At 39.9% G+C, this 20057-nt stretch overlaps 2 protein-coding genes and 1 pseudogene across 2 annotated transcripts; all 3 read left to right on the top strand.

Annotated features, from left to right (window-relative positions):
- The window catches only part of LOC132556087 (uncharacterized), a 42875-nt pseudogene extending 29110 nt beyond the window's left edge, over positions 1 to 13765 (top strand).
- Positions 13766 to 15717: 1952 nt separating this feature from the next.
- On the top strand, positions 15718 to 16179 carry LOC132556086 (uncharacterized). Its single transcript, XM_060220475.1, has one exon. It carries the CDS (start codon positions 15718 to 15720, stop codon positions 16177 to 16179), a length of 462 nt encoding a protein of 153 aa, XP_060076458.1.
- Positions 16180 to 16935: 756 nt separating this feature from the next.
- LOC132556085 (uncharacterized) lies at positions 16936 to 19510 on the top strand. The gene is made up of 2 exons (XM_060220474.1): positions 16936 to 17594; positions 18457 to 19510. The coding sequence occupies exons 1-2, from the start codon at positions 16936 to 16938 to the stop codon at positions 19508 to 19510; spliced, it is 1713 nt and encodes a 570-aa protein (XP_060076457.1).
- Positions 19511 to 20057: the final 547 nt, after the last annotated feature.

Below are 20057 nucleotides of genomic sequence, written 5' to 3'. Positions count from 1 at the left end.
TGTAGCTATTGTAGTGAAACAGATTTCCACTCCAGGACTAAAACAATACACTGCTGTAGCTATTGAAGTAAAGCAGAATTCCATTCCAGGACTAAACCGATACACATCTGTTGCTATTGTAGCGAAACAGATTTCCACTCCAGGACTAAACCATCACACTTCTGTAGCTATTGTAGTGAAACAGATTTCAACTCCAGGACTAAACCAACACACTTCTGTAGCTATTGTAGTGAAACAGATTTCAACTCCGGGACTAAACAAATACACTTCTGTTGCTATTGTAGGGAAACAGATTAACACTCCAGGAATAAAATAACTGTAGCTATTGTAGTGAAACAGATTTCAACTCCGGGACTAAACAAATACACTTCTGTAGCTATTGTAGTGAAACAGATTTCAACTCCGGGACTAAACAAATACACTTCTGTAGCTATTTCAGCGAAACAGATTTCCACTTCAGGACAAAACCAACACACTTCTGTAGCTATTGTATGGAAACAGATTTCCACTCCAGTACTAAAACAATACACTTCTGTAGCTATTGTACTGAATAAGATTTCCACTGCAGGACTAAACCAATACACTTCTATAGCTATTGTAGTAAAACAGATTTCCACTCCTGGACTAAAAGAACACAATTCTGTAGCTATTGTTGTGGAACAGATTTACTCTCCAGGACTAACGCAATACACATCTGTTGCTATTGTAGCGAAACAGATTTCCACTCCAGGACTAAAATAACTGTAGCTATTGAAGTGAAATAGATTTCAACTCCAGGACTAAACCAATACACTTCTGTAGCTATTGTAGTGAAACAGATTTCCAATCCAGGACTAAAACAACACACTTCTGTAGCTATTGTGGGGAAACAGATTTCCACTCCAGTACTAAAACAATACACTTCTGTAGCTATTGTACTGAATAAGATTTCCACTGCAGGACTAAACCAATACACTTCTATAGCTATTGTAGTAAAACAGATTTCCACTCCTGCACTAAAAGAACTCAATTCTGTAGCTATTGTTGTGGAACAGATTTACTCTCCAGGACTAACGCAATACACATCTGTTGCTATTGTAGCAAAACATATTTCCACTCCAGGACTAAACCAATACACGTCTGATGCTATTGTAGCGAAACAAATTTCCACTCCAGGACTAAAATAACTGTAGCTATTGTAGTGAAACAGATTTCCACTCAAGGACTAAACCAATACACTTCAGTAGCTATTGTAGTGAAACAGATTTCCACTCCAGGACTAAACCAACACACTTCTGTAGCTATTGTAGCGAAAAAGATTTCCACTCCAGGACTAAACCAACACACTTCTGTAGCTATTGTAGTGAAACAGATTTCCACTCCAGGACTAAAACAACACACTTCTGTAGCTATTGTAGTGAAACAGATTTCCACTCCAGGACTAAAACAACACACTTCTGTAGCTATTGTAGTGAGACAGATTTCCACTCCGCGACAAAACCAATACACTCCTGTAGCTATTGTAGCGAAACAGATTTCCGCTCCAGGACTAAACCAATACACTTCTGTAGCTATTGTAGCGAAACAGATTTCCACTCCAGGACTAAACCAACACACTTCTGTATCTATTGTAGTGAAACAGATTTCCACTCAAGGACTAAACCAATACACTTCTGTAGCTATTGTAGTGAAACAGATTTCCAATCCAGGACTAAAACAACACACTTCTGCAGCTATTGTAGCGGAACAGATTTCCACTCCAGGACTAAACCATCACACTTCTGTAGCTATTGTAGTGAAACAGATTTCCACTCCAGTACTAAACCAATACACGTCTGTTGCTATTGTAGCGAAACAGATTTCCACTCCAGGACTAAAATAACTGTAGCCATTGTAGTGAAACAGATTTCCACTCAAGGACTAAACCAACACACTTCTGTGGCTATTTTAGTGAAACAGATTTCCACTATAGGACTAAAACAATACACTTCTGTAGCTATTGTAGCGAAACAGATTTCCATTACAGGACTAAAACAACACACTTCTGTAGCTATGGTAGTGAAACAGATTTCCACTCCAGGACTAAACCAATACACTTCTGTAGCTATTGTAGTGAAACAGATTTACGTTCCAGGACTAAACCAATACACTTATGTAGCTATTGTAGTAAAACAGATTTCCACTCCAGGACTAAAACAACACACTTCTGTAGCTATTGTAGTGAAACAGATTTCCACTCCAGGACTAAATCAATACACTTCTTTAGCTATTGAAGTGAAACAGATTTCCACTCCAGTACTAAACCAATACACTTCTGTTGCTATTGTAGCGAAACAGATTTCCACTCAAGGACTAAAATAACTGTAGCTATTGTAGTGAAACAGATTTCCACTCCAGGACTAAACCAACACACTTCTGTAGCTATTGTAGCGAAACAGATTTCCACTCCAGGACTAAACCAACACACTTCTGTAGCTATTGTAGGGAAACAGATTTCCACTCCAGGACTAAAACAATACACTTCTGTAGCTATTGTACTGAATAAGATTTCCACTGCAGGACTAAACCAACACACTTCTGTAGCTATTGTAGTAAAACAGAATTCCACTCCTGGACTAAAAGAACACAATTCTGTAGCTATTGTTGTGGAACAGATTTACTCTCCAGGACTAAAGCAATACACATCTGTTGCTATTGTAGCGAAACAGATTTCCACTCCAGGACTAAAATAACTGTAGCTATTGAAGTGAAACATATTTCCATTCCAGGACTAAACCAATACACGTCTGTTGCTATTGTAGCGAAACAGATTTCCACTCCAGGACTAAAATAACTGTAGCTATTGTAGTGAAACAGATTTCCAATCCAGGACTAAAACTACACACTTCTGTAGCTATTGTAGTGAAACAGATTTCCACTCCAGGACTAAAATAACTGTAGTTATTGTAGTGAAACATATTTCCAATCCAGGACTAAACCATTACACTTCTATAGCTATTGTAGCGAAACAGATTTCCACTCCAGGTCTAAACCATCACACTTCTGTAGCTATTGTAGTAAGACAGATTTCCACTCCAGGACTAAAACAACACACGTCTGTAACTATTGTAGTGCAACAGATTTCCACTCCAGGACTAAACCAATACACGTCTTTAGCTATTGTAGTGAAACAGATTTCCACTCCAGGACTAAAACAACTGTAGCTATTGTAGTGAAACAGATTTCCACTCCAGGACTAAAACAACACACTTCTGTAGCTATTGTAGTGAAACAGATTACCACTCCAGCACTAAAACAACTGTAGCTATTGTAGTGAAACAGATTTCCACTCCAGGACTAAAACAACACACTTCTGTAGCTATTGTAGTGAAACAGATTTCCACTCCAGTACTAAACCAATACACGTCTGTTGCTATTGTAGCGAAACAAATTTCCACTCCAGGACTAAAATAACTGTAGTTATTGTAGTGAAACAGATTTCCAATCTAGGACTAAAACAACACACTTCTGTAGCTATTGTAGTGAAACAGATTTCCATTCCAGGACTAAACCATCACACTTCTGTAGCTATTGTTGTGGAACAGATTTACTCTCCAGGACTAAAGCAATACACATTTGTTGCTATTGTAGCGAAACATATTTCCACTCCAGGATTAACCAATACACGTCTGTTGCTATTGTAGCGAAACAGATTTCCACTCCAGGACTAAAACAACTGTAGCTATTGTAGTGAAACAGATTTCCACTCCAGGACTAAAACAACTGTAGCTATTGTAGTGAAACAGATTTCCACTCCAGTACTAAACCAATACACGTCTGTTGCTATTGTAGCGAAACAAATTTCCACTCCAGGAGTAAAATAACTGTAGCTATTGAAGTGAAACAGATTTCCACTCCAGGACTAAACCAACACACTTCTGTAGCTATTGTACTGAATAAGATTTCCACTGTAGGACTCAACCAATACACTTCTGTAGCTATTGTAGTAAAACAGAATTCCACTAATGGACTAAAAGAACACAATTCTGTAGCTATTGTTGTGGAAAAGATTTACTCTCCAGGACTAAAGCAATACACGTCTGTTGCTATTGTAGCGAAACAGATTTCCACTCCAGGATTAACCAATACACGTCTGTTGCTATTGTAGAGAAACACATTTCCACTCCAGGACTAAAATAACTGTAGCTATTGTAGTGAAACAGATTTCCACTCAAGGACTAAACCAATACACTTCTGTAGCTATTGTAGTGAAACAGATTTCCAATCCAGGACTAAAACAACACACTTCTGTAGCTATTGTAGTGAAACAGATTTCCACTCCAGGACTAAATCAATACACTTCTGTAGCTATTGTAGTGAAACAGATTTCCACTCCAGGACTAAACCAATACACTTCTGTAGCTATTGTAGTGAAACAGATTTCCACTCCAGGACTAAAACAACTGTAGCTATTGTAGTGAAACAGATTTCCACTCCAGGACTAAACTAACACACTTCTGTAGCTATTGTAGTGAAACAGATTTCCACTCCAGGACTAAAATAACTTTAGCTATTGTAGCGAAACAGATTTCCACTCCAGGACTAAAACAACTGTAGCTATTGTACTGAATAAGATTTCCACTGCAGGACTAAACCAATACACTTCTGTAGCTATTGTAGTGAAACAGATTTCCACTCCAGGACTAAATCAATACACTTATGTAGCTATTAAAGTGAAACAGATTTCCACTCCAGTACTAAAGCAATACACATCTGTTGCTATTATAGCGAAACAGATTTCCACTCCAGGATTAACGAATATACGTCTGTTGCTATTGTAGCAAAACAGATTTCCACTCCAGGACTAAACCAATACACTTCTGTAGCTATTGTAGTGAAACAGATTTCCACTCCAGGACTAAACAAATACACTGCTGTAGCTATTGTAACGGAACAGATTTCCACTCCACGACTAAACCAATGCACTTTTGTAGCTATTGTAGTGAAACAGATTTCCACTCCAGGACTAAAACAATTGTAGCTATTGTAGCGGAACAGATTTCCACTACAGGACTAAACCAATACACTGCTGTAGCTATTGTAGCGAAACAGATTTCCACTCCAGGACTAAACCATCACACTTCTGTAGCTATTGTAGTGAGACAGATTTCCACTCCAGGACTAAAACAACACACTTCTGTAGCTATTGTAGAGAAACAGATTTCCACTCCAGGACTAAACCAATACACGTCTGTAGCTATTGTAGTGAAACAGATTTCCACTCCAGGACTAAAACAACACACTTCTGTAGCTATTGTAGTGAAACAGATTTCCACTCCAGGACTAAAACAACACACTTCTGTAGCTATTGTAGTGAAACAGATTTCCACTCCAAGACTAAACCAATACACGTCTGTTGCTATTGTAACGAAACAGATTTCCACTCCTGGACTAAAATAACTGTAGCTATTGTAGTGAAACAGATTTCCACTCCAGGACTAAAACAACACACTTCTGTAGCTATTGTAGTGAAACAGATTTCCACTCCAGGACTAAAACAACACACTTCTGTAGCTATTGTAGCGAAACAGATTTCCACTACAGGACTAAACCAATACACTTCTGTAGCTATTGTAGCGAAACAGATTTCCACTCCAGGACTAAACCAACACACTTCTGTAGCTATTGTAGCTTTCCACTCCAGGACTAAACTAACACACTTCTGTAGCTATTGTAGTGAAACAGATTTCCACTCCAGGACTAAAATAACTTTAGCTATTGTAGTGAAACAGATTTCCACTCCAGGACTAAACCAACACACTTCTGTAGCTATTGTAGTGAAACAGATTTCCACTCCAGGACTAAAACAACACACTTCTGTAGCTATTGTAGTGAAACAGATTTCCACTCCAGGACTAAACCAATACACTTCTATAGCTATTGAAGTGAAACAGATTTCCACTCACTATTCTGACTATTGTAGTGAAACAATTACCACTTCTGTAGCTATTGTAGTGAAACAGATTTCCAATACAGGACTAAAACAACACACTTCTGTAGCTATTGTAGTGAAACAGATTTCCATTCCGGGACTAAACCAATACACTTCTGTAGCTATTGTAGTGAAACAGATTTCCACTCCAGGACTAAAACAACACACTTCTGTAGCTATTGTAGTGAAACAGATTTCCACTCCAGGACTAAACCAACACACTTCTGTAGCTATTGTAGTGAAACAGATTTCCACTCCAGGACTAAAACAACACACTTCTGTAGCTATTGTAGTGAAACAGATTTCCACTCCAGGACTAAACCAACACACTTCTGTAGCTATTGTACTGAACAAGATTTCCACTCCTGGACTAAAAGAACACAATTCTGTAGCTATTGTAGTGAAACAGATTTCCACTCCAGGACTAAACCAATACACTTCTGTAGCTATTGTAGTGAAACAGATTTCCACTCCAGGACTAAACCAATACACTTCTGTAGCTATTGTAGTGAAACAGATTTCCACTCCAGGACTAAAACAACTGTAGCTATTGTAGTGAAACAGATTTCCACTCCAGGACTAAACCAATACACTGCTGTAGCTATTGTAACGGAACAGATTTCCACTCCACGACTAAACCAATGCACTTCTGTAGCTATTGTAGCGAAACAGATTTCCACTCCAGGACTAAAACAACACACTTCTGTAGCTATTGTAGTGAAACAGATTTCCACTCCAGGACTAAACCAACACACTTCTGTAGCTATTGTAGTAAAACAGATTTCCACTCTAGGACTAAACCAACACACTTCTGTAGCTATTGTAGTGAAACAGATTTCCACTTCAGGACTAAAACAACACACTTCTGTAGCTATTGTAGAGAAACAGATTTCCACTCCAGGACTAAACCAACACACTTCTGTAGCTATTGTAGTGAAACAGATTTCCACTAAAACAGCTATTGACTAAACAGATTTCAACAAACACACACTTCTGTAGCTATTGTAGTGAAACAGGTTGCCACTCCAGGACTAAACCAATACACTTCTGTAGCTATTGTAGCGGAACATATTTCCACTTCAGGACTAAACCAATACACTTCTGTAGCTAATGTAGCGAAACAGATTTCCACTCCAGGACTAAACCAACACACTTCTGTTGCTATTGTAGTGAAAGAGATTTCCACTCCAGGACTAAAACAACACACTTCTGTAGCTATTGTAGCGAAACAGATGTCCACACCAGGACTAAACCAATACAGTTCTGTAGCATTTGTAGTGAAACAGATTTTCACTCCAGGACTGAACCCATAAACTTCTGTCGCTATTGTAGTGAAACAGATTTCCACTCCAGAACTAAAACAACTGTAGCTATGATAGTGAAACAGATTTCCACTATTGGACTAAAACAATACACTTCTGTAGCTATTATAGCGAAACAGATTTCCAATACAAGACTAAAACAACACAATTCTGTAGCTATTGTAGTGAAACATATTTCCACTCCAGGACTAAAACACTGTAGCTATTGTAGTGAAACAGATTTCCACTCCAGAACTAAAACAACTGTAGCTATGGTAGTGAAACAGATTTCCACTATTGCACTAAAACAATACACTTCTGTAGCTATTGCAGTGAAACAGAATTCCATTCCGGGACTAAACCAATACACTTCTGTCGCTATTGTAGCGAAACAGATTTCCAACACACTTCTGTAGCTATTGTAGAAACAGATTTCTAAAAAACAACACACTTCTTTAGCTATTGTAGCGAAACATATTTCCACTCCAGGACTAAACTAACTGTACCTATTCCAATGAAACAGATTTCCACTGCAGGACTAAACCAATACACTTCTGTAGCTATTGTAGTGAAACAGATTTCCACTCCAGGACTAAAACAACTGTAGCTATGGTAGTGAAACAGATTTCCACTATTGGACTACAACAATACTCTTCTGTAGCTGTTGTAGAGAAACAGATTTCCAATACAGGACTAAAACAACACACTTCTGTAGCTATTGTAGTGAAACAGATTTCCATTCCGGAACTAAACCAATACACTTCTGTAGCTATTGTAGTGAAACAGATTTCCACTCCAGGACTAAAACAACTGTAGCTATTGTAGTGAAACAGATTCCCACTCCAGGACTAAACCAATACACTTCTGTAGCTATTGTAGTGAAACAGATGTCCACACCAGGACTAAACCAATACACTTCTGTAGCTATTGTAGTGAAACAGATTTCCACTTCAGGACTAAACCCATAAACTTCTGTCGCTATTGTAGCGAAACAGATTTCCACTTCAGGACTAAAACAACACACTTCTGTAGCTATTGTAGAGAAACAGATTTCCACTCCAGGACTAAACCAATACACTTCTGTAGCTATTGTAGCGAAACAGATTTCCACTCCAGCACTAAACCAACACACTTCTGTAGCTATTGTAGTGAAACAGATTTCCACTCCAGGACTAAACCAACACACTTCTGTAGCTATTGTAGCAAAACAGATTTCCAATTCAGGACTAAAACAACTGTAGCAGGACTAAAACAACTGTAGCTATTGTAGTGAAACAGATTTCTACTCCAGGACTAAAACAACTGTAGCTATCGTAGTGAAACAGATTTCCACTCCATGACTAAACCAATACACTTCTGTAGCTATTTCAGAGAAACAGATTTCCACTTCAGGACTAAACCAATACACTTCTGTAGCTATTGTAGTGAAACAGATTTCCACTCCAGGACTAAACCAATACACTTCTGTAGCTATTGTAGTGAAACAGATTTCCACTCCAGGGCTAAAACAACACACTTCTGTAGTTATTGTAGTGAAACTGATTTCCACTCCAAGACTAAAACAACTGTAGCTATTGTAGTGAAACAGATTTCCACTCCAGGACTAAACCAACACACTTCTGTAGCTATTGTAGTGAAACAGATTTCCACTCCAGGACTAAAACAACTCTAGCTATTGTAGCGAAACAGATTCCCACTCCAGGACTAAACCAATATACTTCTGTAGCTATTGTAGCGGAACAGAGTTCCACTCCACGACTAAACCAATATACTTCTGTAGCTATTGTAGTGAAACAGATTTCCACTCCAGGACTAAACCAACACACTTCTGTAGCTATTGTAGTGAAACAGATTTCCACTCCAGGACTAAAACAACACACTTCTGTAGCTATTGTAGAGAAACAGATTTCCACTCCAGGACTAAACCAACACACTTCTGTAGCTATTGTAGTGAAACAGATTTCCACTCCAGGACTAAACCAATACACTTCTGTAGCTATTGTAGTGAAACAGATTTCTACTCCAGGACTAAAACAACTGTAGCTATCGTAGTGAAACAGATTTCCACTCCAGGACTAAACCAATACACTTCTGTAGCTATTGTAGTGAAACAGATTTCCACTCCAGGACTAAACCAATACACTTCTGTAGCTATTGTAGTGAAACAGATTTCCACTCCAGGACTAAAACAACACATTTCTTTAGCTATTATAGAGAAACAGATTTCCACTCCAGGACTAAACCAACACACTTCTGTAGCTATTGTAGAGAAACAGATTTCCACTCCAGGACTAAAACAACACACTTCTGTAGCTATTGTAGAGAAACAGATTTCCACTCCAGGACTAAACCAATACACTTCTTTAGCTATTGTAGCGAAACAGATTTCCACTCCAGGACTAAACCAATACACTTCTGTCGCTATTGCAGTGAAACAGATTTCCACTCCAGAACTAAAACAACTGTAGCTATGGTAGTGAAACAGATTTCCACTATTGCACTAAAACAATACACTTCTGTAGCTATTGCAGTGAAACAGATTTCCATTCCGGGACTAAACCAATACACTTCTGTAGCTATTGTAGCGAAACAGATTTCCACTCCAGGACTAAACCAATACACTTCTGTAGCTATTTCAGCGAAACAGATTTCCACTTCAGGACTAAACCAATACACTTCTGTAGCTATTGTAGTGAAACAGATTTCCACTCCAGGACTAAAACAACTGTAGCTATTGTAGTGAAACAGATTTCCACTCCAGGACTAAACCAATACACTTTTGTAGCTATTTCAGCGAAACAGATTTCCACTTCAGGACTAAACCAATACACTTCTGTAGCTATTGTAGTGAAACAGATTTCCACTCCAGGACTAAAACAACTGTAGCTATTGTAGCGAAACAGATTTCCACTCCAGGACTAAAACAACTGTAGCTATTGTAGTAAAACAGATTTCCACTTCAGGACTAAAACAACACACTTCTGTAGCTATTGTAGTGAAACTGATTTCCAATACAGGACTAAAACAACACACTTCTGTAGCTATTGTAGTGAAACATATTTCCACTCCAGGACTAAACCAATACACTTCTGTAGGTATTGTAGCGTAACAGATTTCCACTCCACGACTAAAGCAATACACTTCTGTAGCTATTGTAGCGAAAAAGATTTCCACTTCAGGACTAAACCAATACACTTCTGTAGCTATTGTAGTGAAACAGATTGCCACTCCAGGACTAAAACAACTGTAGCTATTGTAGTGAAACAGATTTCCACTCCAGGACTAAACCAATACACTTCTGTAGCTATTGTAGCGAAAAAGATTTCCACTCCAGGACTAAACCAACACACTTCTGTAGCTATTTCAGTGAAACAGATTTCCACTGCAAGACTAAAGGAATACACTTTTGAGCTATTGTAGTGAAACAGATTTCCACTCCAGGACTAAAACCACTGTAGCTATTGTAGTGAAACAAATATCCACTGCAGGACTAAAACAATACACATCTGTAGCTATTGTAGTGAAACAGATATCCACTCCAGGACTAAAACAATACACATCTGTAGCTATTGTAGTGAAAAAGATTTCCACTCCAGGACTAAAACAACACACTTCTGTAGCTACTGTAGTGAAACAGATGTCCACTCCAAGACTAAACCAATACACGTCTGTTGCTTTTGTAGCGAAACAGATTTCCACTCCAGGACTAAAACAACTGTAGCTATCGTAGTGAAACAGATTTCCATTCCAGGACTAAAGCAATACACGTCTGTTGCTATTGTAGCGAAACAGATTTCCACTAACTAAAACAACTGTAGCTATTGTAGTGAAACAGATTTCCACTGCAGGACTAAACCAATACACTTTTGTAGCTATTGTAGTGAAACAGATTTCCACTGCAGGACTAAAAGAACACACTTCTGTAGCTATTGTAGTGAAACAGATTTGCACTCCAGGACTAAACCAATACACTTCTGTAGCTATTGTGACGAAACAGATTTCCACTCCAGGACTAAAATAACTCTAGTTATTGTAACGAAACAGATTTCCACTCCAAGACTAAACCAATACACTTTTGTAGCTATTGTAGTGAAACAGATTTCCACTCCAGGACTAAACCAATACACTTCTGTAGCTATTGTAGTGAAACAGATTTCCACTAAAGGACTAAACCAATACACTTCTGTAGCTATTGTAGTGAAACAGATTTCCACCGCAGGACTAAACCAATACACTTCTGTAGCTATTGTAGTGAAACAGTTTTCCAGTAAAGGACTAAATTTTGACACTGATGTTGTTGTTGTGGTATTTTGACACCGATGTAGTTGTTATGGTATTTTGAAACCTTACCGCCGTTGTTGTTATGGTATTTTGACAACGATGTAGTTGTTATGGTATTTTGACACCTTTCCACTGTTGTTGTTATGGTATTTTGACACCTTTCAACTGTTGTTGTTATGGAATTTTTACACCTTTCCACTGTTGTTGTTATGGTATTTTGACACCGCTGTTGTTGTTATGGTATTTTGACACCGATGTAGTTGTTATGGTATCTTGACAACGATGTAGTTGTTATGGTATTTTGACACCTTTCCACTGTTGTTGTTATGGTATTTTGACACCTTTCCACTGTTGTTGTTATGGAATTTTTACACCTTTCCACTGTTGTTGTTATGGTATTTTGACACCGATGTAGTTGTTATGGTATTTTGACAACGATGTAGTTGTTATGGTATTTTGACACCGATTTTGTTGTTAAGGTATTTTGACACCGATTTTGTTGTTATGGTATTTTGACACCTTTCCACTGTTGTTGTTAAGGTATTTTGACACCGATGTTGTTATGGAATTTTGACACCTTTCCACTGTTGTTGTTATGGTATTTTGACACCGATTTTGTTGTTATGGTATTTTGACACTGATGTTGTTGTTATGGTATTTTGACACCGCTGTTGTTGTTATGGTATTTTGACACCTTTCCACTGTTGTTGTTAAGGTATTTTGACACCGCTGTTGTTGTTATGGTATTTTGACACCTTTCCACTGTTGTTGTTATGGTATTTTGACACCTTTCCACTGTTGTTGTTATGGAATTTTTACACCTTTCCACTGTTGTTGTTATGGTATTTTGACACCGCTGTTGTTGTTATGGTATTTTGACACCGATGTAGTTGTTATGGTATTTTGACAACGATGTAGTTGTTATGGTATTTTGACACCTTTCCACTGTTGTTGTTAAGGTATTTTGACACCGCTGTTGTTGTTATGGAATTTTGACACCTTACCACTGTTGTTGTTATGGTATTTTGACACCGATGTTGTTGTTATGGTATTTTGACAACGATGTAGTTGTTATGGTATTTTGACACTGATGTTGTTGTTATGGTATTTTGACACCGCTGTTGTTGTTATGGTATTTTGACACCTTTCCACTGTTGTTGTTATGGTATTTTGACACCGATGTTGTTGTTATGGTATTTTGACAACGATGTAGTTGTTATGGTATTTTGACACCGATTTTGTTGTTATGGTATTTTGACACCTTTCCACTGTTGTTGTTAAGGTATTTTGACACCGCTGTTGTTGTTATGGAATTTTGACACCTTTCCACTGTTGTTGTTAAGGTATTTTGACACCGCTGTTGTTGTTATGGAATTTTGACACCTTTCCACTGTTGTTGTTATGGAATTTTGACACCTTTCCACTGTTGTTGTTATGGTATTTTGACACTGATGTAGTTGTTATGGTATTTTGACACCGCTGTTGTTGTTATGGTATTTTGACACCTTTCCACTGTTGTTGTTATGGTATTTTGACGCCGCTGTTGTTGTTATGGTATTTTGACACTGATGTTGTTGTTATGGTATTTTGACACCGATGTTGTTGTTATGGTATTTTGACGCCGCTGTTGTTGTTATGGTATTTTGACACCGATGTAGTTGTTTGGGTATTTTGACACCTTTCCGCTGTTGTTGTTATGGTAATTTGACACCTTTTCGCTGTTGTTGTTATGGTATTTTGACTTTAATAATAAAATCCAGTGATATCTTTGTGTAATTCCTTATCAACTTTTGTCGTTGAGTTTTGTTTTGCTATTTTAAATTGTTCTTTGTTGTGATATCAATTGTCGTTTAGACTCCTCTGTGGACTGTGAAATATGTGATGAATTATATGGTTTATAAGGAAGTTCCGTTTTATACTGTGGACGAACACCGCTTTCTGCTACTTTCACTCTAAACCGACCAATCAGGGACTTGTAAAAATCAAACTCGGCCAATCTTGATAACACTATTCGAGCTACGTACTCATGAAAGAGACCAAATCAATCTACCAAGATTTGTTAAAATTTTGCTATTACTTAAAAAACTATGACATAAAGTGTATTTTCGTTTTTCAGTATACAACAAAGTGTGTTACAATACGCTTGTATCATAACGCAGGTTTCACCTTTCTATATTTTTCTTCACATTTTTGTAGAAAAATTATGCTTTTTTCCATTTTTTCAGTCCCCTGATACCATCTTTGTCGAAGTCAATTTTATTGATGTAGGATCAATGATGATAATATATGTCACGTGGCAAATGTCCCTATTACGACATTTCATTAGCTTTCGTTTTAGACTCTCATTATCGTCAGCTCTTATGTACATACTTTTGATATTTCAGTCACTCGGTATTCTATATTCTATAATCCTTTCAGTCTTGTCTGAAATACCACTGTCACTGACGCTTGGGTGAAAAGATATATTATCAAAAAAGTAATGTAGATTACACTAATATCATAATGTGACATTTGATTTTTGAATACTTCAATATTTTCACGATGACACGATTTTACCAATTTGGCAGAAGACCTGTCGTCTCGATGTGAAGTGAATATATATAGGATATGAAGTATTTCAACGACAGTTGCTATTGTTATAACTTAAATGCAACAAAAAACAAAACAAACAAAAAAACAGGAAAAAAGATGTGTGTATGAAACACTATGCCACCGGTTGAAACAATATCAAAATCACATAGTCAAACACAGTTTGGTATCTCCGGAAAGGTCTTCACACAGGGAACACACATGCCAAACGAAAGCCCTACCTCTTGCAATGCAATAGTTATGAACAAGGTTAAAGTTGACTACAGACCAACAAACAAACAAAAAAACAAAAAATTGGCCTCGATTTTTCAATCAGGGGGCATAGAAGATTGGAAAACATTCCCCAAGCTTTGTGAATTGCTAACCAAAGTTTGGTTACCATGGAGAAAGGAATCACCAACTATTCGTCACAAAAAAGAAGAGAGGTGATCTTGGTTGTTCATTCAGTATACGCTTGTTTCTGGCGGTATGCATGATAAGTATACATAGTGGGTTACAAATGTCAATAGCCTATCTGCAGCTGAAAGCTGCTGGAGGTTGAAGTGTCCTCTGTTGTATTTTTGCTTGCTTGCTTCAGTATACATGCTGTTTGTTGACGAAACCATTGTTTTCGTTCGTCTATCCACTGTTTTAATTTCAAAATTACTTTACGTAGGAATACATGTCAATGCAATCCTCTGTTATATACAGAGACTCTGATAATGTCATTTCCTGGTAAATTCTTTTGGTTTCACTTGTTATACATATTCCCAACATCACGTGTAATTATAAACGAGATTAGAAATGTCATTCCCTTAAGATAAATGATGAGTTTCGTTTTCATGTAAATATCGTTGACTCCGAACAGTGACTTTATGCACAGTATTATAACTCGTTTTTTTTTCTGACTGTCACGTATACTCTTTATGGCGAGAAAATCAATTAATTTGTTATGAACAAATAAGTATCTGTTTCTCGTTACAGAGCTCCCGTGCCACTGATCAAGATAGATGGTATATTGATGAACTGCGGCTGGAGTGCCCAATATAGACTAATCAGTTCAAGACCCTCGAAACATTTTAAGGCCTTATAAGTGAAATTGGACATACTAATGAATCAGTGATGTAGCAGCTGGTATCTGGACCGCACCGAGACACTTGACCACTTAGAAATACAGTCTGACCATCATCTTAGTGGGTAATTAGGTATCAATGTGTCATGTTGGACATGAGTAGGGTCACAGCTGTTTGTGGAGAGGTAGGATACTTACAATTCGTAGCATAGTCGAAATATTCGATAAAGCCTATGGAAATTGCACGTTACAATTTTAATGAAGACTTTGTTCTCACAATGATTCTTGCGAAACTAGATCTAGTAACCGAATATTATTTCCAAAGGCAACGTCAACGGTTAATTACCCGCTCGGGCCATGTTAGATCCGCTCGGGCCATGTTAGATCCGCTCGAGCCATGTAAGATTCGCTCGGGCCATGTGAGATCCGCTCGGGCCATGTGAGATCCGCTCGGGACATGTTAGATCCGATCGGGCAATGTGAGATTCGCTCGGGACATGTGAGATCCGATCGGGCAATGTGATACCCGTAAATATGTAGTTAATATGCCATTGCACTTTAGTATAAAATCATATACTTGTCCTATAATTTATTTATTGGAAGATGTTCAAGCCAATCAAAATCCCTACACCGTAGATTTCCCAGCCAATCAAAATCCCTATACCCAAGCCTTCCCAGCCCATCAAAATCCCTATACCAAAGCCTTCCCAGTGCATCAAAATCCCTATACCGCAGCATTCCCAGCCCATCAAAGTCCCTATACCGTAGCCTTCCCAGCCCATCAAAATCCCTACATCCCAGCCTTCCAAGCCCATAAAGATTCCTTTACCGCAGCCTTCCCAGCCCATCAAAGTCCCTATACCCTGGTCTTCCCAGCCCATCAAAATCCCTTTACCGCAGCCTTCCTAGCCCATCACAATCCCAATACCCCGCCCTCCCAGTCCATCAAAATCCCTACACCTCAGGCTTCCCAGCCCATCAAAATCCCTTTACCGCAGCCTTCCTAGACCATCAAAATCCCTATATCCAATTCTTCCCAGCCAATCAAAACCGCAGCCTGTCCAGCCCATCAAAATCCCTATACCCCAGGATTCCTAGCCCATCAAAATCCCTATACCCCAGCCCTCACAGCCCATCAAAGTCCCTATATCCCAGCCTTCCCAACCCATCAAAATCCCTTTACCCAAGCCTTCCCAGCCCAACAAAATCCCTTTACCCCGCCTCACAGCCCATCAAAATCCCAACACCTCAAGCTTTTAAGCCTAACCAAATCCCTGTAACCGCAGCCTTCCCAACCAATCAAAATCCCTATACCCAAGCCTTCCCAGCCCATCAAAAACCGTAGCCTTCCCAGCCCATCAAAATCCCTATATCCTAGCCTTCCCAGCCCATCAAAATCCCTACATCCCAGCCTTCCCAGCCCATAAAAAATCCCTTTACCGCAGCCTTCCCAGACCATCAAAATTCCTATTTCAAAGCCTTCCCAGCCAATCAAAACCGCAGCCTTCCCAGCCCATCAAAATCCCTATACCCATCCTTCCCAGCCCATCAAAATCCCTTTACCGCAGCCTTCCCAGCCCATCAAAATCTCCATACCTCAGGCTTCCCAGCCCATCAAAATCCCTATACTCCAGCCTTCCCAGCCCATAAAAATCCCTATACCGTGGCCTTCCCAGCCAATCAAAATCCCTATACTGTAGTCTTCTCATCCCATCAAAATTCCTATATCCAAGCCTTCCCTGCCCATATAAATCCCTATTCCGATGCCTACCGAGCCCATCAAAATCCCTATACCCCAGGCTTCCCAGCCCATCAAAATTCCTATACCCCAGCCTTCCCAGCCCATCAAAATCCCTTTATCGCAGCCTTCCCAGCCTATCACAATCCCTATACATCTGCCCCCTCCCCCCCCCCCTCCCCAGCCCATCAAAATCCCTACACCTCAGGCTTTCAAGCCCATAAAAATCCCCATACCCAAGCCTTCCCAGCCCATAAAAACGGTAGCCTTCCCAGCCCATCAAAATCCCTATATCCTAGCCTTTACCGCAGCTTTCCCAGACCATCAAAATTCCTATTTCAAAGCCTTCCCAGTCAATCAAAACCGCAGCCTGCCCAGCCCATCAAAATCTTTACACCCCAGCCTTCCCAGCACATCAAAATCCCTATACCCATCCTTCCCAGCCCATCAAAATCCCTTTACCGCAGCTCTCCCAGCCCATCAAAATCCCTACATCTCAGGCTTCCCAGCCCATCAAAATCTCTATACCCAAGCCTTCCCAGCCCATCAAAATCCCTACACCCCAGCCCTCGCAGCCCATCAAAGTCCCTATACCCCAGCTTTCCCAGCCCATCAAAATCCCTACACTTCAGCCTTCCCAGCACATCAAAACAGTTCGTGGACGTCGGGATCATTAATCCGATGGTTGTGTTGTAGTAATATTCCAAAAACAGACAGACAGACAGACAAACAGAGAGTCAAAGAGAGACAGAGATAGGAGGAGACAGAGAGACAGAGAGAGAGAGAGAGAGAGAGAGAGAGAGAGAGAGAGAGAGAGGGAGAGAGAGAGAGGGGAGAGAGAGAGAGGGGGGGGGGGTAGCTTGCTACTTTTGTCTTTCCTTACCCACGCCAAAAATACAGTTATATTTTAAGACACTGACCGTGAATTCTCTATATAAGTCCATCAACTGGCGATGCCATTGTGGAATGCACCTGCCACATATATTTTTTCTGTATTCGGCAGTGACAGAAAACGGATTTTATAACGTGCGCTAATTCGAAAGAACTTACTTTAAATTACGTTTAGTATAAATAACTGTTGAAATTACCGATTTTAAAACAAAATGCATATATCGCTGTTTTATCCGTTGAAGTTTGGAGTTATATTTCTGCGTGGAGTAAATTAAAGTTTGGATGATCTGATTTTCAATAAATGTTGCAGAATAAATAGAATACATGGTCAGTGTCTTACAATATAGACTGCATTTTTGGCTCGGGACAGAAAGACAAAAGTGGCTGACCTCTTTTTTCAACTTCGCCAAAATACGACTTTTCATATTCTAAATATTATCTATATATATATGAATTTTAACGTTTGTCCTAACTAAGATGTACTGCAATCTTACAGCTTGATATTAATCAACATTTGGTAAGATATTGCCATCTGCTGCATCGTATGAAATCTTGCCATGAATTTCGGAATTCAGTTGTAATCTGGATATCACAAACATAATAGTGGCATTATAGATGTCACCAAAAAGGCAGGTTCAAAATTCCTATTTCAAAGCCTTCCCAGCCACTCAAAACCGCAGCCTGCCCAGCCCATCAAAATCCCTTTACCGCAGCCTTCCCAGCCCATCAAAATCCTTTATACTCCAGCCCTCCCAGACCATCAAAATCCCTATACCGTAGTACTCTCAGCCCATCAAAATCCCTTATACTCCAGCCCTCCCAGACCATCAAAATCCCTATACCCATCCTTCCCAGCCCATAAAAATCCCTTTACCACAGCATTCCCAGCCCATCAAAATCTCCATACCTCAGGCTTCCCAGCCCATCAAAATCCCTACACTCCAGCCTTCCCAGCCCATAAAAATCCCTATACCGTGGCCTTCCCAGCCCATCAAAATCCCTATACCGTAGTCTTCTCAGTCCATCAAAATTCCTATATCCAAGCCTTCAATGCCCATATAAATCCCTATTCCGATGCCTACCGAGCCCATCAAAATCCCTATACCCCAGGCTTCCCAGCCCATCAAAATTCCTATACCCCAGCCTTCCCAGCCCATCAAAATCCCTTTATCGCAGCCTTCTCAGCCTATCACAATCCCTATACATCTGCCCCCTCCCCCCCCCCCTCCCCAGCCCATCAAAATCCCTACACCTCAGGCTTTCAAGCCCATAAAAATCCCCATACCCAAGCCTTCCCAGCCCATAAAAACCGTAGCCTTCCCAGCCCATCAAAATCCCTATATCCTAGCCTTCCCAGCCCATCAAAATCCCTACATCCCAGCCTAGCCCATCAAAAAATCCCTTTACCGCAGCCTTCCCAGACCATCAAAATTCCTATTTCAAAGCTTTCCCAGCCAATCAAAACCGCAGCCTGCCCAGCCCATCAAAATCTCTACATCCCAGCCTTCCCAGCACATCAAAATCCCTATACCCATCCTTCCCAACCCATCAAAATCCCTTTACCGCAGCCTTCCCAGCCCATCAAAATCCCTATATCCAAGCCTTCCCAGCCCATCAAAATCCCTACACCCCAGCCTTCCCAGCCCATCAAAATCCCTTTACCCAAGTCTTCCCAGCCCATCAAAATCCCTTTACCGCAGCTCTCCTAGCCCATCAAAATCCCTACATTTCAGGCTTCCCAGCCCATCAAAATCTCTATACCCAAGCCTTCCCAGCCCATCAAAATCCCTACACCACAGACCTCGCAGTCCATCAAAGTCCCTATACCCCAGCCTTCCCAGCCCATCAAAATCCCTATACCCAAACCTTCCCAGCCCATCAAAATTCCGATATCGCAGCCTTCCAAGCCAATCAACAGCCCTATACCCCAGCTCTCGCAGCCCATCAAAGTCCCTATACCCCACTCTTCCGAGCCCATCAAAATCCATACACCCCAGTCTTCCCAGCCCATCAAAATCCCTATACTCCAGCCTTCCCAGCCCATCAAAATCGCTATACCGTGGCCTTCCCAGCCCATCAAAATCCCTATATCCAAGCCTTCCCAGCCCATCAAAATCCCTATACCGTAGTCCTCTCAGCCCATCAAAATCCCTTATACTCCAGCCCTCCCAGACCATCAAAATCCCTATACCCATCCTTCCCAGCCCATAAAAATCCCTTTACCACAGCATTCCCAGCCCATCAAAATATCCATAC

Source organism: Ylistrum balloti, unplaced genomic scaffold (assembly GCF_031769215.1).
Source record: "Ylistrum balloti isolate Yb309-2 unplaced genomic scaffold, AGI_CSIRO_Ybal_v1 Utg370544, whole genome shotgun sequence".
NCBI classification, from domain to species: domain Eukaryota; kingdom Metazoa; phylum Mollusca; class Bivalvia; order Pectinida; family Pectinidae; genus Ylistrum; species Ylistrum balloti.
The sequence above is the reverse complement of the archived record's forward strand: the minus strand, read 5'-3'. Positions and strand labels throughout refer to the sequence as shown.